Source organism: Orbicella franksi, chromosome 14 (genome assembly GCF_964199315.1).
Source record: "Orbicella franksi chromosome 14, jaOrbFran1.1, whole genome shotgun sequence".
Lineage (NCBI taxonomy): Eukaryota > Metazoa > Cnidaria > Anthozoa > Scleractinia > Merulinidae > Orbicella > Orbicella franksi.
Window position 1 is genome coordinate 1,724,978 of NC_138158.1, and position 26,564 is coordinate 1,751,541.

General features: G+C 38.5%; 1 protein-coding gene and 1 non-coding gene across 2 annotated transcripts; both read right to left on the minus strand.

The window, feature by feature from the left end:
- Positions 1 to 21,611: 21,611 nt before the first annotated feature.
- Positions 21,612 to 24,962, minus strand: LOC145468524 (perlucin-like protein). Its single transcript, XM_081452261.1, has 2 exons — positions 24,898 to 24,962; positions 21,612 to 22,390 (listed from the first exon to the last, which is right to left on the minus strand). Exons 1-2 carry the CDS (start codon positions 24,959 to 24,961, stop codon positions 21,948 to 21,950), a joined length of 507 nt encoding a protein of 168 aa, XP_081308387.1. The 5' UTR covers position 24,962; the 3' UTR covers positions 21,612 to 21,947.
- On the minus strand, positions 23,531 to 23,605 carry Trnal-uag (transfer RNA leucine (anticodon UAG)). The gene has a single exon. It is a non-coding gene; the product is annotated as a tRNA-Leu (tRNA).
- Positions 24,963 to 26,564: the final 1,602 nt, after the last annotated feature.

Sequence of the window (26,564 nt, forward strand, 5' to 3'; positions counted from 1 at the left end):
GAGTGATAAATTACAACATGGCTTTTAACACAGTATTCAGTCTCGGACCACTTCAAGATTATGTAATGTACTGCTCATATGGTGTTTGTAAGCTTAGACAACCCCTGTGTTGTTAAATATAGAGACTGAGAGGTCACAAAGCCACCGCGCCCTAAAGGTACTATTACAAAAAAACCAAATATTTGCTCTTTCCCTGGTCCCCAGGGCTCCACTTCCTTAAATCCACGGTCTTTTTCAGTCTCGCATGGAATGTAAACAAAATACTTGGGAAGAGTGTGACTTTTCCGTCCAAGTACTTTAAAAGTGTATGCCAGCGAATTGTACATTGTGGACCTTACAACCCGTTCTGCCTTTTTATTGGTCCGTCAAGCGAGAAGGGACAGAAATAAAACGCATGTGATGACATAAGGGGTGCGCGAGAACACAAGCGGCCGAGACGCGCCCGCATAATGTGACGGACGTTTAGCCGGCCGCATCATACAGCAGATGGTTTCAGGGGCACAGCACAAGCGCGCGCTCCGTGTTCGTGTATCGCGCTTTGAGTATCGGAGCTCTGCCCCGCTAAACCACCTGCTGCGGGCTACAGAAATCACAGGAGAACCTGATGAGAGCAGCAAGAGTTGTTTGTCTACAGGCATTTCTTCTTTTCTTTCTAAGTTAGCGCGAGTTCCATTTCCCGAACAACGCCGACTGGTAATCGAGCCTAGGCGATGAGATAACGACTACAAAATCGAGAGAAAAAAAAATTGTCTGAAAAAAATGCACCGTGGACTCGATGGAGGTTTATTGTGTTAGAGAGAGAGAAGAGGGGGGCTTATGATCGTAAGGAATTTTGCGCTTCAAAATTTTTTGGCATCCCTTTACGCGGCCTACGAGTAGCGTGGTTACGGTTACACCCAGGTTACCCCTTACGCACATCCCCCGTGAGCGGACATCGGTCAAAAAACATCTCAGTTTTTATTTCCCATGAGCGGGACCCTCTCCCAGTTGGGTCTTTTTCACTTGCTAAAAGCGTACGCTAAACGGAAGATTGGTTTAACTCCGTAAACACGTTACATTATACTGTGATTAAACACAAGGAAGTTCTACAGAAGTCTCTTAAGCATGCTCTAACGACATATAAAATAAGCCCTTAAATAAGGGGACGTTATTCCTGCGTGTTTGGGAGGTGTGGAAGAGTTTCTTTTTTTTTTTTCACCTATCGGGCACCTTTCCCCTGCGAGACATGACAGAAAATCTAGCGATATAGCTCACATAAATGCAGAATTTTGGACATTTCACGATGTGGCTTTTGCAGAGGACAAATGGCTAACCTGTATAGAAATGCACCAAGATTTATCACTGACTTGCTGGTTCATTTAACCTTTATCTGTGCGGTATTTTCGAGTGTTTTCCCATAAGAAACCCCAAGAAACCCTTAGCAAAACCATTTAAAGGCCAGTGCAATTAAAAAAGCCAATCAGAAACCAGACCTTACCCACGTGGGTCAGGAAGCCAATAAGAAATAAGGTTTAACCTAGGTGTTAAGGATTACTCAATTTCGCGGGTCCTCTTCGTCCTTGAAAGTCTACTTTAAAATCTTGAATGGCGAGAAGAAACGGGAAATATTCACAGAATTCGCAGTTATATCTTCTAAAACATCTTAAACTTACAGTTTTCAAACTGCGTAATGGCTTTTTTCATCAAATTGAAAGTCACTGACAGTCAATGACGTAGTCGACGAAAGCCCGTGCAAAGAAACAAGCCAATCAGCGTAGAGTAGTTTATCACGTGATGTGCGGCCGAAAAAAGCGCTGCTTTCAAAATTTCATTCCCCGCCAAACATGCACCTCGAAGGATGTGAATTTTTTTCACTGAAGAAGCTCGGAATTTCTATTCTTTGCCGACTTAATTGACGGTGTAACCAGCTTCAGCAACATTCTTGCAGTTACGAGAAGCTAACTGCGACAAACATGTGAGTGTATTATTGTTTCAGGCCACAAAATGTTTCAAAAATCAACACATGTTTGCGAGTTAATGTTGCTTCATTCGCGGCGAAGAAAAGCTCCTTTTCCGTTCACGTACGTTTTCCTCAAAAAATTATACGTACGAACTAGTTCCTCTTTAGTAATTAATTGTAATTTTGTATTTGTACGCAGAGTTTGCAAGAGAATATGAGAAGATTGGTCGTACACCTCCGTACACAAATTTTGCTGTACACTCGCCCTCGCCATGCCGGATTAAAAACCATGTTGACAGTTCACAAATCGACAGGTAGGCGAAATTCACTTGTTACACTTGAGCTAACTTTAAAAAAAGTAGCTGGAATTATTTTTATACGCAAAATTTTCCTTCAAGTTCCCTTATAATTCTAGAAATGAGGAACGCTAGAGAGTTCCCGCGCGAAGCGCGACTTTTGCCGCCAAACTGAACCAAAATGTTTCTCAAGTGGTTATGCGTTTTTCGCCGACTGAAATCTTTTTTTTCCAAGTCGCTCTATAAAGGTAAATTACTTTTCTTTTCTTTAAATTATTGTTGCTGCTTGTAAATTCCGCAATTAAAAGTTAGGGAAAAGTGAAATTCCTTGGAAAGTCGCCATAATTATCCGAAGATGCGACTTACGATTTATAGTCAAATTTCTTGTTAGCACCTACGTAAACAATATTCTGTTTTGGACTATGAGCGTATTTGGTTTTGGAGCGATTTTATAAAACCGGGCCACTTGTTAACATATCAAAAAGAATCATTCAAATTGAGTGAGATGCAAATGAGTGGTCCGTTTTTCTAAAACCGTGCCTAGGTTTTATGGGATCTTGAATTTAAGTTGTAAATAACGGCCTGAAAATGTTTAAATCAGTTGTGTGACACTCGAGTTTCTAACACCGACTTCAACAACAGTTTGCTGTACAGATAATTACCATTTCCTTTAAAATCCTTAAACTTGAGTGAAGCAAAGTGCTTCTTTCAAAAATTTTAATTTCTGTACGTAGAGTTAATTACTTTTAATTACTTCGGCCGCTTTACAGTTCATGTAACTCCGCACGCTCGCGTTCTGAATATTTTGTTGCGAACTGCATGAGACAAACATGATTTGGTAAATAATCTTGAAGGAAATAACGGGATCATCGTTCAATGAAAAATAAACTGACTTAATAGTTGCTGTATCGAGAAATGTGTTTTTAATTATAGGTGCAAAGAAGCTTACATTATATTCGAGACCTACGTTTTCCTAACATTTCGTGACTAGAATAGTAAACCCATTGAAAGTCCGCTGAAACATTTGCGAGTAATTCAATTTACGGGTTTGAGTGGTCTTTTTAATCCACAGTAACCAAATCTGATTCCAAAATCACTTTACTGTAATAATAACAATAACAATAATAATAATAATAATAATAATAATAATAATAATCATAACAATAATCATAACAATAATCATAATAATAAAAAACAAACAATAGATTGTAATATTCGAAAGAGCGAAATTTATAAAAATTGTGACATTAGTCTTGGTGATATCCTTTCCCACGTAGAACAAAAAAAATGCACACTTATAAACTTTGCCAGGAGTCACATCCTTTGTTCCACTTGGAACTTAAAGGATTAATCCAGTCAGCTGTTTTTAATTGTATGTATGATGTGTTGCAATTTCTGGAGCAAACTTGTTACCAGCATACCTTGTGTAATTAGTTCTTGTTATCTTTCCTTGTTTTAGTGTTTCTTGACCTTGGAGGAGGAACAGGCTTGGTCCATCACTTCAGCACCATACAGTCCACCTGTCCAAGACAAGGCCTGACTCTGACCTGATCGACTCTGATGGGAACATTATAAGATGCAAGGATAATGGAAGGGTGGGGAAGAAGAAGTAACCTCTTCTCTTTCCTCCTTCCCATTGTCTACTGCTACTTACGATTTACTCAGACGAGGAGAGTGGGAACGAGTCAGTTCGAAGATTCTGAAGGAAGACTTTTTTGCATATCTAAACATATGCAGTTGGTTGGTAACATTGATTGTGGGTTGGTAGGGGAGGTTTTAAGATACTGTAAAGCTCTGGATGAACCTTAACACTAAATTTCGGCCAGAGGTCAACAAACCTCTGATTCGGCTTAACTTAATGTAGTTAGATTAGTTAGTTGGGTCCCAAGGTTTTGGGTGGTTCCTCCCTTAAGGTTTGTCCATTGGGTTCCTTTTCAGGTTATTTCGGTCAAGATTAGACTTTTCTTCAATTCGATGCTGGGTCTGCTTCGAGGATTTATTCGGACAAGATTCGACTTTGTTCAACTGGACACTGGCTCTACAATGTGGATATTTTCGGCATCCACTTCGGCTCGACATTTTCATGACTGCGTCTCCCGCTTAGCTGCGCAATAAAAACTTTCTTTCCATGCTTTACTTGATGACAGGGACTGTGATCAAGTGAAACTATTTCGACCAAAATTTTTCAAAAAACTTTTCATCATTAAAACCATTTGGGTCTAAAGGTTCAACCAGACATGACTGAAAAGTAGATAACTGGAGATTTCAGGTCATTCAGCTGAAAGGAGGAAGGCTGTTTTCCTACTCCTATGCAGTTTAGTGGCTTGACTCTGGTTGTAGCTAATAGTTAAGGCCAGGAATACAAAGCAGTTTAGGAGGGAATATAGGGGACAAAACACACACTTCAGTTTAGTTCGCTTGCATACATTTAGGCCAATTGTCTGATGTCATATTTTGACAGTTTCACAACTGTCAGTCAAAATTTTGGGCCATTGTGTACATTTTAGGGTTTAAGCCAATTGTCTTGTTGTGGCAGTTTGTCAACTGTCTGCTAAATTATTACATCAACATCGCACAAATAAAAAGGTTGTCAGTTTTCAAGTTTCCACAATGGCCCATACAGTTGTTTTCACTTCACACTTTAGGCCAATTGTCTTGACACGGCAGTTTCCGCTGCCCGCCAAATTTTCATAACTTAAATTATCGCCAATCTTGTGATGAACATGGAAAGGAGGAGGAGCACTGGTGTTTAACAGCAATCCATGTAAGGTAGGGCAAGTTCTACACCCTGGCATCAGGTACGTGGTGTAATTTAAGGACGACAAATTTCGCTTTCGGATTCGGTTTTCGGTTCAGCTTTCAACTCGGAACACCAATTGGCGCTAATTTACAAACAAAGGCTTGGTATCGACTATAACTCGTTAGCAAGCCGCTAATAACCCCCGTGTACCATCCGGGGCACCCTAAGTGTTCATTTCGGGGTGTCGACATTTACTGACACAGAACACTTGAGGTTTCTCAGGATGTCAAATTTTTTCACATAGGAATGCGCGTCCCCTTAATTAGGTCCTGTGGATAATGTAGGAAACATGTAACATACTTTAAATAATAAATCCAACAAAACTGTGTGTCTGTGTCATTGTTTTAAACCTATTAGCTAAGATTAATGCAAGGCAATTATGGATAGTGTGAAGCATTGTTGTTGAACAGTGCAAAACAAGATAAATTAAGTGCTAACCATTTTCAATTTCAGGACCTTCGACTATTGTAAGTATTTTCTCCGCACTGAGCCCATTTTTGGGGGCACGGCCATTTTAATGTGGGATAATGTAGCAAACAAGTCGCATATTTCAAACAATAAATCCAACAAAACTGTGTCTCTGTGTCTTTTTTTAGCCTAATAGCTAACATTAATTTACAGCAATAATGCATGGTGTGAAGCATTGCTGAACAATGCAAAACAAGATAAATTAAGTACTAACCATTTGCAATTTCAGCTCCTTTGGCAAATGGTAAGTTACTTGGAAAGTCTACTGAGCCCATTTTCGGGGGTTCGCCCATTTTCGGGGGCGCACTTGCAGCCAACGCACAGTTAAATAAATTTAAAAATAAGGTGAGTAATCAAGGTGTTTCTGGCCCACTTTGGAGGGCTGGCTCATTTTCGGGAGCATTATCTCCAGTTTAGTATACGGGTGTAGCTGTGCAACGTGGTCCTGAGGGCAATGCCATCACAGGAGCCATGAGGAAGAAACTTGTGGAAGTTTGAGAGAACAATTGTCTACATGACGCTAACATCTGTCAGTGTCCAGGAGGATTTTGGATCATGTGTGTTTTGGTGGTAAGTCATACATGCATACATGTAAATAGGAACATGAACATGATAACATTTTTGCTCTCATTTAAGTTTCCAGGAAGCCTCAACACAGCCAGTGACACCAGTCACAAGGAAAGAGCCTCTTCCAATGCAACCTAAAAAAACAGGTAAGGACACAAATAAATTCTGCCATTTAGCTGCTGACTTTCTTTTTTTAACATGGATCATTTTAAGCAATTAAGTTCTTTCATCATCTTCATCATCATCACATCCTTTTCCCATCTGGGAAATGAGGCTTTATGAATTGTCTGTGGATGAATTATTGGAAAAAAATTACCTGAAGGTGCCATTTTTTTTTCAACAGCACAAAAGATGATGCAAAACACTCAAGATCAATTGTCTGTGAAGGATCCAAATTATATGCCCTTATTTATGACATTTACAAAATATTGTTGACGTGATATATTCAAGGTAAATTGTCTGAAATGAGATCAAATTTTACACCATCTTTCACCATCGATTGTGGGCATAGGAGGTCAAAATTTGAGTTTATTCATTTATCAGTTATCACTACTAATAAATTATTGACTGTTATTTTTATCAGGTACAACTGACGCCACCACTAGCTATTGACAAGACAGTTGCCTGTTGAGGAGCTCAAATCGATCATATGTTGCTTATCAGCGTAAAACAACAGTGCATTTATCCTTATTTTAAAACAACAGGGCCCTCATTGATGACACAGTGATGTGTAGAGGCTACCCTGTATGATGCCGAGTGATGTGCATAATATGTGCATAATACGACTCAAAGAAAATACAAAAGGCCAATTATGATACCTTTGGATGCTTTTAAGCCAATTGTCTGTTATGGAGCTCAAATTATAGACAATTTTTTGCAGTATGACTGAAAAAAATAATGGTTTACACTGATTATTCCTTTCGGAAGGATGCTATATGCCCAATTGTCTGTTGATGCGAAAAATAATGGGCAACATTTTTCAGCAGTGTGCAAAAAATATTGCACCGGGGTAATTGTCTGTCACTTCAAAATTGTTTTAAAAAAAATAACGGGCAACATTTTTCTGCAGTGTGCAAAAGACATTGCACCAGGATAATTGTCTGTCACTTCAAAATTGTTTTAAAAAACTTTATTCCACATTATGCCTCAACAGTGTGTAGTTTTAACTTTTGCTAGGAGCAGGATAATCTGAGGAACAAACACCTTGAGGTTGACCAGCCAACAACACAGATGACTTCCAGATGCAATAGTACTAATGGCCTCGGTGGAGAAACTTATCCATGCTTAACTGGTTCTGCCGCAAACTTGGTAAGAACCTGGTAGCAAAGAAGGATGACACACCAACACTAAACAGTTATGTGCATTTCAAAGGAACCCGACAGGAAGCAACAGGTGACATCTCAAAAGCAACAAGTGAGGACTGATAGTGAAATGAAAGATGGACTAAACAGAACTGCTTATCTTGTTTGATGATGAGGGGCTTTTTTGAATGCTATGCAGTCACTCTTTTACACTGCTGGAATAGAGAAGTCTCTCAAGGTGATTTGGATGCAGTTATAGAATTTACTCTCCTATAGTAAATTCATAACCCCTATCAAATGATTCTTCATTTTCCAGCTGCTTTATTTGTCAATAATGGTACACTGCCTCTTCAGTTGACAGAGTTTGTCTGTCATCTTGACGTGTTTGTCAACATGCAGAGGAAATAATATTCTAGTGAGGGAAGCATTGTGTTCTTTGACGACCACTGCATACTGCAGGGTCCTATTTAAACTGTGCCCTTAAACCCAAAGACTTTTAATGCAGAGATGACATTGCTCTTGATGCAATGTTCTGTCATGTTGAGTCATGGGGTGATCGATGTTAACACAATTCTACTCGCTGATGAACAATTAGTTTATGTTTTGGAAGCTGTGCAAGGGATCATCAGTGTCACTGAGCAGAGACTGCTACATTAGTCCAATATGTAATCATGCCTTTTATTTCTCAGGAATCACACTTTTTTTCAAGGTTTGATTTTTCTGCCTGTATGTCCCTGTTCACAGTCCATTAGACTACAGATAGTGATGGCCTCTAGCCATGATCTGAATTGGTTATACATTCAAATGAGCTGACATCAATTTCCAATCCTCTGACAAAGACTTTAAACTTAAGTCTTTTAACAGGCTCAGTAAAACAGTCCTTTTCAGGACTCTTCCACCCAGACAGTACACTAGAAGAGTGTGATTCTTTACAACCTACAATTTTTCTTCTTTCTGGAATACATATACCACAACAATTAACCAGACTCCTCACATATCGTTGGATGGACTACATTGCTAATTTAGTGATCAAGTTGACACAGAAAAATGTTCAGCTCTGGACAAATAAGACCTCCACTGCAACATTAATTGGAGCCAAAAGTCTTTCTGTGACTTCGTTGTGCTATCAGTCTGTGCTCTGTCGATGCTTTTGATGATGTAGTAAATTGTGGTGACATCTGATATATGGATACCAGGCCAGAATACTGTACTGCAGTAGCTAAGTATACTCGTGCAAATGCAAATAATGTAATAAATGTACTCAGTATCTGATGATCTGCTTGCGAATATTACCAGTGAGACTATATGGAACAATGTAAAGGTGCACCTTTGAGCAACAGAATGCAACAACTTGTAGCATGAGTATCTATCTCTGTCCTTTTACAGCCTTTTTTTTTATCAGCTGGCATCTGAATGCAACCAACACACAAGGGAGTCCAGTAATTAATATATAAGCAGCTGTTGAGCTCTAAGTCTTTCTCTTTTACAATGTAGAGCTTGGTTGTCCCAGGTATCATTACCAGTAACTATTTCTGCATGTTGTATGGCTATCTGAGGCCAGAATTCTGCACCTTGAGGATGTGATGTGGCACATTGGCAGCAAAATCAAAATTACTTTATGATCTTGTCAAAAGAGATGGCAAAATCAGCCAGCAAGACCAAAACAATCATGGAGACACACTGATTGCAAACAACAGAGTACAGAGAAGAGCTATATTGGTACAAGACCTGTGCCTAACAAGGAGCGAACACAATTGAGACTAAGACTCAATCTAACATTAAATCTGCTTGCCTCAAACCTTTGTGTCAACACTGCACTTAGCTCTGTACTCTTCCACATTAAAGGAGTTGTTATAATTATAAGCTGGGCAAAGATCTGTGCTCGAATAAAAACTGCCCGGAAAAACTCTGCAGTTACTCTCATTTCTACAACAGACTGAGGAAGCTCATTTGGCCTAGCTCTAGTCATCACAAAACAACTATGTGCATTTAATGCTGAAGCTTAATTAAGTGGTTCTTTGATCTTTCTGACAGATTGTAGAACTTGGTGTTCTTGACTGTGTTTTCATTCCCCTGTAAATTTCTATTTGCTTTGCTGATGCTTTCAACGAGTGCTTCATCATCAAATCTACAAAAAATTTGGTGGATACCAGGCTTTTATACTGCAACCAAGCAGCTTGTGTTCTGCGAATTGAAGTGCAAATATTTCTCCATGCCCACATGGGCTCCACTCTAATTTTGATTACAAGTCTTTGCTCAAAGACTACCAACAGCAATCACAATGCAGCTGCCTCCACTGAACCACAGAGATTTCTGTGCTTACACTCAACTACAGGGTGCATAGGTATGGCTTATTTGTTACTTCCACTACTTGCAATAATTCAGTTCAGTATTTTAAAGCCAACTTGGACCATGATTTTCCAGACCACACTGCTCTGACTGGCTCTGGCCCTGACCATCACATATCACATCACATCACCCTTGACTGCAATGTTCACTACAATGTAAACAGCTATGATATGTTTCTACAAAAGTGGGGCCACTGGAGAACAACAGTAATCTTGTTCCAGATGGCAAGGAGCTTGCTAGAGATGTCAGACATTGGGTAGAGATTAATCAAGTGTGCATCAGCAAAATTACAGAAAGATGGTGGAACTACTGTAAATATGGACCTCATGTTGCACTCGAAGATTATTTTAGACTGCTGTGGAGTCCTAATCTAATTTAATTACATTAGTTATTAAAGAGCAAGCTGCACATCTTAAAAAGAAACCTGCAAATTAATAATGGTGCTTGAGTGTCTTGAGTGACCTGGAAGACCTTTATTTTGTCTCACATCGAATAAATAGCAAACTCACAACAACCTGCACATTTCTTGGGTGGAAAGATCACCGAGAAAGGAACTTTGGAAGAAGATAAAGCAAGATAGACATAGGACCTGCTTAATTAAATGGGAGAAGACTGTCCACCACTGAAACATCACCATCATAAACTGGTTTCCATCACATAATGTCTGCATGCTTGCTTGTTTCTCAGTGCTGTCTAGCTTAGCTTCATGGCTAAGCCAGAAGCTATTTGTGTCAGCGACACAAAAGACCTGTCCTTTAAGTTAGGACAATACCCCCTGCTGTCATAGGAAAGTGCTCATATGTCACAGCTTGAACCTGTGGTCACTGGGATCCTTGCCTAAATATACCCCAGGCCTGTGAAATCTTGTAGTTTTCTTCCTGGTGATTCATCAAATTAAAGATGAGTCGAAGGGTGGGACCTTTTGTTGCCCCCAGAACCTCCAACAGCAGTTCTATTGACCTGCATTTCTTCAAGTGGCTAAAGAATTAGAGCACCTGGAAGTTAACATTGTTCCTCCTAGTTCACTCCTGCATTATCCTTGTCATCATTGATTGCAGCATTAACACTACTTGATCATCTCTTCTTGCGATGAAGACTCCACCAATTACAATGTACCACCGCAACCACATACAGGATTTAGCTTTCAGTTCCATATCTAAATCATCTCTCAATGAAATTTTAAGAAGCATCGATGATGTATTTTGCCTGGGAAGCCTTTTCTCTCTTCATTGGTTACCCCCTCCAAGCTGACTTTGCTTGCATCCATGTGAAGGAGATATTCATCATAACTTACGACAATTCTTGGTTTGCCATTTCAAGTAAATCAAACAATATATTTGGAGTGTAATCACATACAATCTACATTTGGATACAATTTGGACGTCACCTTTGAATGACACATCAAGTAATCTTCAGTGAAATCATCTTGTGAAACCTTTTTCTACTTGATGACACATTCCCCTATTGGAAAATCAACGGGAAAAAAATATGGAAGATACTCTACCCCCAAACTAGATTGCATTGTGTGATTCTGCTCTTATTTACCATCTGCTGTAAATACCTGTCATGACAGATCTGCATGCAAGAGAATTTCAACCCCTTGGCTCCAGTGTGGACTGATCAAAACTTGGATCTCCCCTTTTGAGGCCTTACCTGCTCTTACAATATTTGAATACAGGTTTAAACAATGTTTGCTGAAAATACTGAGCTATTCTCTTCTCAGAAGTATCTCAGGTTTAACACTATTCAGTTTCTTGCTAGACAGAACACCCACATGCCCCTGACATATCAAGAATTGATGATTATAAATTTTCTGTTATTTTTGAGATTTCACTCTTCTCAACCTCACAAAGAATTGGTCTACAGTTTTGTTCCCTTTCTGGATACTCAAACATCTTCCTCCAAATCGTTCCTTTCGAGGTGCACATTTATCCTCAAGTTTCATTAGTTTTCAAATTGCAGACCAATTTTCTCTGACCAACTTTATTTCCTTGCCTCCTTGAGCTAATCATGCTGCTGAAAACTTCAATAAACATGGCATACTTTAGCCAGCAAACTGGGACACGATGGTTTTCTTGACCTGAGGTCAGGTTGTGGTTTGTTGTCTCATATCGATCGTCATCTTTGTCCTTTCTCTATTCTCAGTGATTTGGGCTGTTGTTGCTTGTCTATACGCTACACAATTCTTTTTCTGGTAGGATTTTTCTGCCTCCTATCAGTCAAACCCCATCTGCCACACTGATCTACTTTTATTTATTCTCAACAGTTCTCTGCATCTCATAAATAATCATTCTTCTCTCGTTTTGGAACATTTTAAGTTCAAAACAAATTGTCATATTTTTTGAGAAAGCAAGTAACATTAAAATGTATTCAAGCTAACAAAGGGATTCAAACCCATAACCTTTTCAGAGGTTGTTGGTTTCAAGTGCTGAGTTGACAAATCCACTGGGAGTGTTTGAGGCCAGTTATGTATTTAAAAAATTGTCTTACTTATATATGGATACTGTGAAAATTGTTTGCTGTTTAGAATTTTCTCCAGAGTTTGAACTGAATTACGTTATTATGTAGTGACAGGTCAGCCAGCAAAGTGTTTAACAAAAGTGAAAATTTAGGCTTGAATGGGATTCAAACCCATGATGAAAGACTGCAGTCTTATACACCTCACCATGCAAATTACAATGTGTTAGTCACTTCAGGATCAAGTCAATTATTGGAAAAACTTGATTTTTAAAATCACAAAAAAGGAACAGAGTTGTTCAAATAATCTTTTTAAACTTATTTTCATCAAAATGTGATGTCTGTTTACTTCTGACACCAAAAGAATCATGTGAAAGGAAATGTCAAGCAAATTCCGTTAACAAAAGAAGGTAAGTAGTTAAAAAGGAAAAATGTTAAAGGTTCAATGGGATTCAAACCCATGAAAAGGGACTGCAGTTGAACTGCTCAATCAGAGCTTCAAAGCTACTGGGAGCATGTAAGATACAAACATCTTAGCCTATGAAAAGATGACTACATGATAAATCACTATGAAATAAATCATGTGAACTGAGGGTGAAATTCATTGCTTTGAATTTCAGTCACTGTTCACATGTATGATTTACTTCATATAACTGTACTATCATGAAAAGTAATTTGTCTGCTATAGAGTTCCAGTCCTCAGCAACTGTCAACCACAAGCAGGATTTGTCCGTCCTTCCAGAGCAGTCAGGTCAGACCATCAGGACCAACCAGGACAGTGGATCTGTCAGCCCATGGAGAGCAGCCAACTCAGACCAACAGGACCAACCAGGACAGGGGATCTGTCAGCCCATGCAGAGCAGTCAAGTCAGACCATCAGGACCAACCAGGACAGTGGATCTGTCAGCCCATACAGAGCGTTCAAGTCGGACCATCAGGACTAACCAGGACAGTGGAACTGTCAGCCCATACAGAGCATTCAAGCCAGACCATCAGGACCAACCAGGACAGTGAATCTGTCAGCCCAAAGAGAGCAGTCAAGTCGGACCATCAGGACCAACCAGGACAGTGGATCTGTCAGCCCATAAAGAGCAGTCAAGTCAGACCATCAGGACCAACCAGGACAGTGGATCTGTCAGCCCATAAAGAGCAGTCAAGTCAGACCATCAGGACCAACCAGGACAGTGGATTTGTCTTCATAGAGTAGTCAGGACCAACTAGGACCGTGTAACAGGCCAGCCAGGACAATGGATCTGACTAAACAAAGCAGTCAGGACCAACTAGGACCACGGACCTGAATGTTAACCTATACACTGCAGTCAAGTTGGACCATCCACTAACAGGCCAGCCAGAACAGTGGATCTAGATGCAAGCCTATACCGTGCAGTCAAGTTTGAAAGCCAGCCATTAGCCAGGTACAGTGTGTATACAAGAATTCTACATCCCAGTCATAACAGCTAGCTAGTAATCACCTAATATTACACAAGTTTAAGACAGTACCACTAACCACAAGGCATACTAAACCCATTCTAATGCATGTGTGATATATATCACTGCTCTTAGCTATATAGAAGTAAATTATGTTCCTGACCAATTATTCACCTACTACTGGGCCAAATTAATAAAAATGTTGGCCTCAACATAAAATAGGAGGAGCATTAAGTAATTATAAAAGTTAGTGCCAAAAACCACTCTGCTCCAACTGCTTTGAAAGCTTTCATTGAAATATTTTGATTTAGTCTAAAAGTCAAGAAGAGACTGTACAATGTCATCTGTAGAACTAGCATTTTATATATTTCAGATTTAACAAACAAATAGCAGTCTTTATTGATAATCAGACATGAGGTATTCAGACCTAATGAAAATTACATTTCTGATACCTTGTCAGTAACATTTGTTTTCTTGCACATTTTAGCTCCATGTAAAAATTTGTCTGAGATGACTGCTTATACAAGCATTTCCAGATGTGTACCTGTTATGCAGCTCATCATGATGCCATAGTCACAAGAGGCAATAGAACAGCAGCCCAGTCGGATCAACCTGAAAGGAATTGAAGAAAGATTAACATGAGCAAGCTATCTTGAAAGGTAAAAAATACAGTATATTAAAAATGGTTATCATTAATCACTAATTACCCAACCTTTCCTGGCCTACACTATGACAATGTCAGAGCTCACAAAGAGACAAGAAATGTTTATAAGACAGGCTATTATTTATTATTAAAAGAAAATTGTTGGAGAGCAAGACTTTGATCTCCAGTTACATGTACTGTCAACTTTTATATAAAATCCTCAAAATTTTGTTAAACATTCAAACCACTATAGTTTTCCTTAAATGTCCCTGGTCAGTCAAGCTACATGAATGTCAACGATGTTGCTAATTGCATTGAATGCTCTTTCCATTTCTAAAGGTTGTATTCTTTTACATGTAGTTGAAGCCCTTTAGTTAAAATATTTTTTCTTCACAAAAATAGGTCCTTATGATTATTATACATGCAGGATCCCTTCAAAACTAATTTTCAGCTATCATTAATTGAAACACAAGCACAAGCATGAATGGATCATGTGCACCAAAGGAACCTGTGGTTAAGTGTCGAACGAAACTCTGGATATATATATACCCTTGATTTACATCTCGATCGATACTTACTCGACACTGAATCAACAGCCAGATGATAGTCGGCTGAGTGTTGACCAACATATATGCATCAATTGAAATTAGTCTACTCCCGACCAACTGTCAACCAAGATGTCAATTGAGTGTCAACCGAGGTGTCGATTGAGTGTCCATCGAGAGTATCAATTGAGGGTATTGATCGACACTCAATCACAGATGCCACAATAAACTAGAGAGGACAGCAAGGGCGTCCAAATGTAACGACATTCTCTCTCTTCTTAGGCCATGGTCAAACAACAAAATTTGCAGGAGCTGAATCTATTATGCAAATCATGGTGTTGGTGACACAGTGCAGGATGACATATGAAGAGTAAGTACCTGTTTGTTGTTTTGATACTTTCCCTTATGTTGCTAACAGTTATATACTTTTTGACTCGTAAACATTGTTTACTTAGACCTTCTAAATTTTATGTACATGTAGATGCATATGTACACATAATTGAATGCTAAAATCTCCATAATCAACAGTTTCTAACATTTCTCAAGCAAGGGAAGAAATTTATTCCTGTGCAGAAACATTGTATGTTTTACAGGCAGTCCTAGTTACATGATTTTATGCCCATTTGCAAGAAATGAGTCTGAGAACAATTTACTCACTAACAAAAGTCACGTGTGCAAATATGGTGATTTTCGTTTTGTTATTTTCAGTCAACGATCACAGATGATTGCTGGACAGGAGAAAGGCAAATCACTGGATCACACAAAGGACAAGCAACTTGATGATGACTCACTGAAGATGGCGGCAGACGATCAAGACAATGCAAAGCGTTCTGGAGGACTTATAATTTTTAATTTATTTTCATTATTAATTATGTTTGTCATGCTATTTCTTTTCAGTAGACAGCAATTAGTCACATAAAGATTTATGTTGTGCATCAAATGAAAATTCTAAAAAATTAATATTCTTGTTTTCTACAAATAATAGCAACAAAGCTATTTATTTAAAGTCAAATAGATAGCTTAAAATGCTAATATTTAACAGTAACAGTCAAGCATTATTAAGAAATAATAGCCTAATGCTATCATTAACGAAATGATAGCTTGAATGCAATTATTTCAAAATAATAGCTTGATGAATTTTTTCTATTCAAAAATTTTAGCTTCCTGCAAGCTATAATTTTTGAATAGACTCTTGAAAGTTATTCTTTTTGATATATAAGGATAGCTCAGGAGAGTTCTTATAAATTAGAAATTTCATTTGATGTTAAAGACCCACTTCTGTATGTGATTAGATTTGTCTTCTGAAAAGAAACTGATACAGACATGACAATTAAGCTTGTTGGCAAAACTGGACAAGATGAACTCATTATGTCAATAACTTGATTTCTGTCGGAGTCTGCGAAGTGAATATCAAGATCATTAAATCGAAGGTAGACTTGAATTTTAAACCACAAGATTAATCAATTGATATTAATTATTATCATTAGAAGTTCGAAAGGAAACATCTGCACAGTATGAACTCTTCTTGATTAACATAAGCTAAGCTGATAATAACATAACCCTGAACAACAACTAATGCTCTTAGTAACTCATGCATGGAGAGTTCTACATGTTCCAGTATGCATTGAAAAAAAAAATCAATCAAAAACCTTTTTGCATGATTTAAATCTGCTTTAAAATTCAAGTCTACCTGATACTTGGCAGTTTTCATGAGTTTTAAAATGCTAGTAAGAATAAAATTAAACTTTGTTTTGCTGAAGAGAAAATTTCTTTTTAACTATCCAAAGTAAAGTACAAGTTCTGGTCAGCTGTTAGGCCCTAGGCTTTTTGCAGTATTGATTCAAGTTACTTTTGTCATCTATAAGACGTCAAATATTTACAGTAAAGAAATTAAATTGGCCATGAATTTTTATGACTAGCCTGCTGGACAAATATGAAAGTTAGTCTGTGAGAACTCAAAATTTGGGGACCTGGGATGGATTGGGAGTGTTGGGGGTTTAGGGTTCCAAGGGCAAGGAGTTTTGGTTATTGGGATTAGGGTTAAGGTTTGGGCCAGGAATTTGGGCTTGGGACTTGGTGAAGGGAAAGGGTTGGGGTTTGGGTGTAACGGGCTGGAGTTAGGGATTTGGGTCTGGATGAGGGAGTAGGGTTTGGGTCAGGGAAAAGAAGGAGGGATTTGGGTAAAGGTTAGGGTAACTGGGTTTTTGAGTTTTCACAATCTCACTCAGGTGTTGGCAGCCAGCTAAGTTACATGAACCTTTGATGTGCTAGTCATGATATTAATGTCGTTTTACATTGTTATTTATAACATGTATCCTTGAAAGATAATTGTTCTTCCCTTGATGCTGACCCATTCTGTACAGTACTTGGGATTGTTTTGTGATTGCTTAGGTTTAGTTTTATTCATCAACGATTAATTGTATACATGCAAGAGTTTTCATAGCCTCAACCCAGAGGTTTAGGTGAGGTGCAGTGGTTTGGAGAATATGCTTCCAGTTTTTCTCTGATTGAGTTTTTACTGGTTTGTGCATCCGGAATTTCACCACTATTAATATGTATTTGTGTATATGTATAAAATTTATAATAAATTGGACCGTGTTTGACTAAGGTACACTTAGAGCTATTTTGAGCTGTAAACTCCAGAAGTTTAGGTAAAATGCAGTGGTTGGGAGAATATGTTTCCAGTTTTCTCCAGTTCAGGAGTTTTTTCTGTTTTTTTGCATCTAACATTTCACCACTATAGTGTTGCTGTGTATTCCAATAAATTATTCCATAATTTTCAATTTGCCTCACAAGAATATGTTTAACAAATCATCCTCAGTTACTACTTTTTTAAAATCAACAAGAATGAATTTATTACCTTTAAATTATTAATAATAAAAATAATAATTATTTTATGGCAATACATGTAACTGTTGTTTTACTTCTGCTCAAAATTTTTTCAAGGGGGAAAGACAGCTCCACTTTGCCCATATCACCTGTAGGGAGCTAGCTAACACTAACTGCTGCCTGTCCAATGATCTGTATGACCCGGAGGGGACAGGTTGAGGATGCTCGTAAGAAAATTTGGACTGAACCCTTAAAGGAGACCAACCTGGGATTGGCTTGAGTTTTATTTTGACCCCTAAAAGATAGTACGCTTATCAGTTAAGTAAGGCACGACGGAGCTTTGGTGATGAAGTTTTAGACTTAATATTACAGTTTTGCCACAGGCAACTTTCCTCGTTTCCAATGGTAAAATAATATTGTCGCTTCAAATTTCATGCGCTTTGCTGCCAATGATGTCAAAGGTTGACAGGCTGCTATTAGAAATGGAGCCAGTTGCCCGTGACAACAACACAAGTTGAACGTTGAAACCTGGTCGTCAAACTTTTGTTGTACCTTACTCAACTGATAACTGTAGTACCACTTTAAATGGAATAAGCTTTATTTCCTACCCCTGCTCAGGAAAGGAGCCTTCCGGGGGAGGGGGAGTACTTCTGGAAGAATTGGGTGGGGGTGTGCAGCCTGCTTCCCAAAACCCTTACCCTATCTATGACCAAAATCTGCGATTTTACCTCTCCTATTTATGGGCCTGACCAAAATTTGATACCATAGTTATCACTGTTGTGGCTGACACAGTTGCCTCAAACATAATTTATGAAGGCTTTTGTGGATGGTCTTATCGATAATGATGAAAAGGTAACTTCTTCTAAAAGAACATACTTAATTCAAGACTAGAGTGCAAAAACCATACCCTATTTATGACGACAAATGGCCAAAATCGATACCCTGTTTATGATCAATACGGCTGAAAAACGATACCTTTTGGGGCACACCCCCCCCCCCCCCCACCCCGGGTTTATACCCCTTCCACTAAAGGAAGGGCACGACCTTTTCATATGGCAGTCCCCCCGCCCCCCTCGGCTGGATGACTTTAATCCGACTCGGTATTTATTTTCTCCAGGAGTGGAATGGTGCGGACCGTGAAAGAAATAATCAAAATTATACCTGAGCCATTGAAATCACACGAGACGAGCCGAAATCGATCAGAAGGCGAGAATTACAATCGCAGAAAATACTTTACACTAGCAAAAACCATGGTGAAAAATAATAACTACAACTTACGATCGCTTTACGAGTTCATACCGCCTTCGTTGAAATCAAACTCGTTATGCTTACCTCCGATCATAAGCTGCAATAGTCACACCAGTGTTCGAAAGTGTTGACAAAACTATCAAGCAAAGGTAGGCAAAAGTGCGCTTAGTTTGACCGCGCGAGAGTTGGGGCGAGGGAGGACAAAATATTTTGCGCGGAGGGTTGCTCAGCCACACAGCATAATGTCCTGTAAGTTGGATAACGTCACCATGCCAACGCATCAATCTCAGCGATACATTAATTAACGTCCAAAATAATATATTCTGAAATTTTGGCACAAGCGGCTCTGAACATAGGCTCAATCCTGATCTGCAGCCGTGGGTGTTTCGGTGCGCCCGCGTTCCCCCACTGGTGAGGCCGATCACAAGTGGAAAGGGGGAAAGTGTCGCCATGTCAACGTATAAATCTCAGCCAATCAGTATTTTGCGTCCAAAATTTGGACGGACTGATTCAGAATTCACTACGATGCGGGCAGGGTCTTCTTCCCCTCTTCTCTCCTTCCTTGCCATGCCGAGAGCTTGCCCGGCCCTGTGGTAAACCGTTACCAGAGTCACTTACGTGTAATAAATGTTTTAACTCTTAAAAGAGTTTGTATAACCAAAATATAAGAGTTAAGTATGAAGATTAGGAGATGACATTGAAATCGGTCCGATGTATGTGTAATTCACCGAATAAAGACTCTTGAACATCTAATGGTACCATTTCTTCTCATCCTGGTGTGTTTAAACGAGATTTGAGCGAATTTTGATGATTTATTATACGGTGTTATGATAAGAGACATGGTAGGAAACTTTGGCCAGTCAGTTTGACGACAAAACACTTTTCGGAAACGACTCAAATTTCACACAAAAATAGTATTTACTCACAACATTAATGGCTGAACTTAGCCACAATGCGAGAATAAACTTTTCTGTGGTTAACCTTGACTCTTGCAAAAAACGAGCGCCAAAGCATAAATAGCTTAAAAGTAATGGTGCATTAGGCATAGGCTCTTGAAAACTGTGTTCGACCACCTTAAGCACACGTTCAGTTTTCACCGTGTTAGTTGGATGGTTGAAAATTTGAAATATGACGATCGAAATGAGGACGCCAGGGCGCTGTTTCACGCGTGCTATCTCGCCAACGTATTTACCCTCGCGTGTTCTATAACTGAGTATTATAAAGAAATGTAGAGATATTTAGTCCCGAGTGCATAACTTACAGTTAAAAGTCAGTCGTTGTAGATTTATTTATCCTCTCGTGTAAATAAATATAAATAAATAATAAATATAACGTGTCAAAGTCTTTAGTACTACTTTGCTAATTGAGGACACTGAAATGAGCAAACAAATATTGTGAATTGCACAGAAACTTCTTAAAAATCCCAGCTGGCGGGAGGCTGACCAGCTGGCTTTTTAAAAAGCGTGGAGGAGTTGAATCTGGGACCACCAAACACAAATCCATCCAGTGATAAGGAGAAGGATTTGAACCCGGGACCTCCAGATTACAAATCCAGCTCCCTAACCACTAGGCCACGCTGTGGAGGCAGCGTGGCCTAGTGGTTAGGACGTGAGCCTCGTGCGTTCAATATTCCTCCTCGTTGTAGCATCAAATATGATTAAACGGTTTACAACGAAAGTCAGATTATTCTCCAGTTTTTTGAGGTGAATAATTGGGGTGAATACTTCTTTTTTCGTAAAATTGAAGGGGACACTTAATGGCAAATGGAAACTCATTTTCAGGGCTTGTAGGTTTTAACGGTTGGTGTTGAGGGCTTTTTTTTTTACAATGTACGCCATCATTTGGAATCTTAATTTACAAGAACAATTCATTAGCGATAGTAACTCAACAGTAAATTCCTTGATTTATTTCACATTCAACAAAGATGACAAAGATATTGATTCTTTACAAATCTTCACATATGTATCCACGCGGTTCTGTGTTACCTGTAGCCTTATATTTATACCGGAGTTTTAGACTGTCTGCGACGCAGGCTAATACTTCAGATACTCATATAAAAACCTAAAATCACAATTAAAGCTAAATTATTCAGATCTAAGTGCCTTGCTTTATTACGAGTGTAAGAGTTTGGTACTGCGCATGCCGACTAATTGAGTACACTGAAATAAGCAAACAAATATTTTAAATTAGAAAGAAACTTGTTAAAAATCCCAACTACCTTATAAGATAATGTTAACGATAATGTAACATCAATCAATAAATTAATCGGTTTCGGGCTAGTAATAGTATCGAGAACGATGGCTATGTAATGCTTAAATTGATTAAATTTCGCAATAAGATAAACAGCTCTTAATTTTCAGTTAGATAAAATGGTTTCGCATTTCGTTTTGCAGGAGATCTGCAAAAAGCAGGGCACCAAATCCAAAGCGTGAAAAACAGGGAAGCGGAATAGGAACAGCAGAACAGAATAGCATAAAAAAAAAGATGCACATAAATTGTCATGAGAGTAAAGAATCAAAAATAAAGGATAAATGGTAGTACTTGAAAGAATGGATTGTTTGACTATTAAATTTTTGCCTTTTAAGACATAATAGTAAAAGTTGTTTATAGTAATTTACCTTTATAAAATAACTAAGATACTAAGCACGCCCTGATTGGTCGATAGAGTTGCCAAAGCCATGTTCTATTGTACTGATAAGCGCATGATTCCCGATGCGGCAGAGCTATGCGAGAACTGGAGAACTCTGAACACTAGCGAGAACAAAATAAACAACTCCCTCAGTCGTTCTCCGTCTGAGATATCAATAAAGCGAGTATCTTTTCATTCAACATATACATGGAAATTTGCAAGGAAAAACAGGACCATGGCGATAGAATGCTTGATCTTTCCTTCCATGGCAAAAATTTGACACATACACCGCTTTCTCTTTGGCCAAGGGAAAAAAAAATAAACACAGAAATCAAAACTCTTTTGTTTATTGTTATTCAGCTTGCTTTATTAAGCTTAAAATTTACTCCCTTTTATACTGATTTCAACATTTAACTGATCAGGTTAACTCAGTTAATCTCGGTTTGATTTAATAGTTTTCACAGATGTATCCACGTGTTGCCGTTATTCCTTGACCCGCATCTTTTCTATTGCACATGACATTATTAAAATGCCCTTGGGTCCCTGAACTGGGATACCAGATTTCGCCACAAACTTCCCTTGAATCATCATTAGGCTGACCGCTCTGCCAGCGGCTGTCATCTGTGGCCACAGTGACACCAGGCGATCCTGCCTCAGTCCATTTCCACGTTCCACTTTCTTTACGGAGTCCAATGTAATAGTGAGTGTAACTACCAGTTTCCGTCACTTTATCTGCGAGGAAGCCCTTAACTTTGTTCCACTCGTCTGTCGTTTCCATGGTAACTAGGTGAGCTCCCATGTCACGGCACGCGTCACGGGCTTCGTTCCAGGTACTGTCAACGTCATGAAAAGTGTAGCAGTTGTTTACATTGCTGGCACTACAGTCCACAGCTGGAAAATTTCACCACATGGTCATTAGAACTTTAATTAGAAACAAGAATTAACTGTAAAAACACAGCAAAAATTAAATTAAATGTATGGGAAAAAGCTCGATGCCCAATAATTTGAGCGTGATTGACGTTCTGAAGATTTTATGAGTTACAAAGAAAAGATACCCAGCGGAAGGTCCTTTTGATCAAATTTGAAGAACATAGGGCGACGGGTTTCTTTTTTCAAAGTTTTCATGCAAGTTTATGTAAATTTTCCAAGGAATCCTGATTCGGCGTTACAGACAAATTTCCCTCAAATTTGAGAAGTAAGTTCGTTTACCTAATATCTCTTGTTTTTAATTCATAAATATTTCAAAACTCAAATTTTTCGTTACCTGTTAGAGATTAGATTCTCTATTTTTCCCACACATTTACGATATTTTTTTTCCTTATTTGTCCCCACCCCCCCCCCCCAAACATGATGGCATCAAAACCCGTGAAAAGGTTTCTCAATTTTTTACTACGCACACCTATCATTAGAATCGAAACCCGGGCAATGGAGACGGTCATTATAAATGACCTCCCACGAGAGAGGATAAGGAGTCATCTCCCCTGGATAGTCTCATTCAAGTTAATTTTAGATATTTGTACCCAGTTCCTCCGCGTATGATACCACGCCGTCCACGCGCTTGCGTAGATGTTTTCGTGGAGGATAAAAATACGTGCAAAGCCTTCTGGGTTGAGCACGTGGGTAATATTCGCGTCGTGTGATTCGCTATTTCTAGATCCTCCTGGGATTTCTGAAGCTGGAAGTGACCTCAAAATAAGTTGAGAGAGATTATCTTAACAAAACAAACTTAAGGAACAAAATTAAGCTACATTTATCGCCTGGTGTAACCTTAAACACGAAGGCGCGCTATATAAGGAAGTCTTCCCAAGGCTCATTTGTTAGTCACCGTTGACGTGCGCGGGTCAAGTTCAAAATGGCGCGCGATTTGAATACACGAAAGGTAAGCTGTAATTGAATTAAACTTCTTTGCTGTCTTTACTTGCCATGAAATTCAAATATCTTTATCTAACAAGAAATAGTACTTCACAGATTACTATTTTATCGGACGAATCTTTAATCGTAGTAATCACATCGATTCGGAAAAAAATTCCGAGTTCCAGATGGGATTTGAACCCACGACCCTCCGTGATCTAGACCGGACGCTCTTACCACTGAGCTACTGGAGACTCTATGTTGAGCAAGGGTGAAATGAGGGCCTCTGTCTGAAACCGCATCGCGCGGTCACACAGCCAAATGTTGAATTGGCGCATATGAACTCTCTAAGTATATCACGCAGTCACATTTAAAGCATATCAAAGATGCAACCAACCACCCTCCAAAGTGAGTATTAAATGTAGAAATCACATCGGCTCGCAAAAATTAACTCGGAATTTTTTCCCAGTCGATGTGATTTCTACATTTAACACTCACTTTGGAGGGTGGTTGGTTGCATCTTTGAATCTTTAGTCGAGAGCTTACTGGTTAGCTTGGTTGAATTTGACCTCAAGAACGAAAGTTTTTCATACGGAGCGAGGCGACATTGTGCTCCGAGCAAAAAAAATTACAGAAAGGTAATTAACGAATAAACACATTATTTTATTCATTCTATATGATAGTTTTCTTAATTTAACTTGTTTTATAATCAACTCGTCCATGCATTTCTTCCAACAATCAAGAACAGACTTAAAAGGAAAAGAAATTTAGAGTCGCCTTCAAATATCAAAATCTAAAATTAAACATGTACACACATACAAATCACGTACAAATGTTTTTGGAAATCCACAAGAAGAATTGAAGTCAGTAACATTTTGTGTGCCAGATAGAATGAAAATATGTGGAAAACCAATAAGGCAGGAACTTCGGTCAATTTTGTCGGTCATCCGACTGACTTCTTCACCCTCCCGTAACTGGTGCAGTTGGTACATTGGTATAGTTTGGAATATAAATTTTGGAATATCCTCCTAACATAATGTATGGATAGAAGCATTCGTTTAGATCCTTTTCTCGTTTTCGAACAGGTAAAATACTTAACATTATTTGCTCTGTTTCAGGTTGGAGATTACATTCACGATGTAACACAAGTTTTGGAAAGTCTCAAAAGGAAACCGACTTATAATTATCAATTATTTGTCGAGCGTGCTTCGGATTCGAGACAATAAAGGTAACACTTGAGATGGTTACAGTCATCTGATAACCAACAAGGATGAGTAAAAGAATTTTTATTGGCAACCAGAAAATATCGGTAAATCTTTCTAATGGCGGTCAGTCTTAAACTAGTAAGTCAGATCTAGTAATTCGATATTTTAACTCAAATTCTTTACTTGAACTGGAATTCATGTAATGGACGGCAATCGCTTTGTTCACGCCCCAGTTACATTGACTGTAACAGTTGGATTTATGTGAATAACTGAGTTTCATATGCATCATTCGAAATTCTCAGTAACATTTAAATCAATAAAGAACAATTCGAGAAAACCAACCTCTTGGTACATGTGAAATAAGAAAGAACATCAAAATGAACTTGAATGGCACCACTGACTTCATCTTCAACCTGAAAAAGAACAAGTTAAAATTAGACGAAAAACATGTCTACATCTTTCTTTCCTAATTTTCAAGTTATGCTAGTTAAAAGTATCACGGTATTCCACTAGACACCGATAGATCAATCCAAGTTAAATAAAACAAAGTTAACAAATTAAAAGTAGATAATAGTTGAACATCAAAAACGCAAATGCTGAGGGATTCGTTAGACCTGCAACTTACCTTGGAAAATCTACCGTAGGTTTCTCGACTTCAAGACTGAAAATTACTACGGTGTACTAAACAAATTTATATTCTAGACTTACACAAAGGTGCAGAAGAATACAGGACTCTTTCTGGCCCCACAAGAAATTGTTTACAGGTGACATAATTGTTTACACGTTTGACACAATATGCTTGGCTAGGTTCGCGTCTTTTCACGCTGCGTGCAGTAGGACCAACTACTCAGTAAAGAGAGTAGTCTGTTCAGGGAAAAGTCGTTAATTTTTTAAACGAGTTGAGACCCTTTAATTTAAATTCTTCTCCCTTAAATAATAACGTAATTACACTAGACGTTTATTCCCTTCTTGTCGCAGTCTGTTCAGTTAAAAGGTTTATTTATTTTAAAAATATATGATTAGTATTCGATTGAGCGTTTCGTGGCTCATATGTACTAGGTAGGCGTGAATTAAGCAGGTTCTTGTACTCTTAACAGGTCAATATATTTCGTTTTTGGTCAATAAAAGCATGGACGCCAGACTCAACAAATCATGAATTAGCTGTTTCTTTTGAACTAAACTGAATTCCATAAGTTCTTATATACAAAATGTTTGATCGAGCGGTACTGTGTATCAATCGTAACATTTTCTCAAATTAAACAAAAGAATTACTAATTGTTACGGTTTTTTAGATATCTTGCCTTCATTAGCATTTATTTTTTATGATTTTTTTTTCTCCGTTTACTTTCTTTTTACTTCTATTTCGTTAAAAAATACTCCGCTGCGCATTTGACTTTCAACTGTCTAAGTTTAGGAATGTCATGAAACATTGTTTTTCGTACTAATTTGACTACGGTCGAACCTCCGGTTACAGCCACCTCTCGTAAGCAACCACCTCTCCTCAGCGACCAGAATTCCAAAATACTAAGAGTTTCTTCGTCAAATCATTATATTTGGAACCTCTTGTAACCGAACACCTCTCGTAAGCGACCGCGACCACTTTCAGAGCTAAAAGTTTGAAATTTTCTTTAGTTTTCAACCTCCCGGAAGCGACCACTTGACAGATAATAGAGCCGAAAATGGATAATAAGGTGTTGGGACATTATCGCATTCCGGGTTGTACAAGAGACGGAAATTCTCAATGGCAAGTACCGGATTTTTCTCGAAATTGACTTTTCACACGAATAAAACATTTAAAGCTTCGGGTAAGTCTCTTCAGTTACCATATGCTAAGGAGGCAAAGTTGTGACCCAATATTGTCTAATCTCTCGTAAGCGACCACCTCCCTTGAGCGACTACCTAGGCTTGACATTTTGAGTAGTTGGTTACGGAAAGTTCAATAGTATTTCGGAAAGGTGATTATATTCATAATTGTCGATCCCCACATTTCAGAGAAATTGACATTTAGA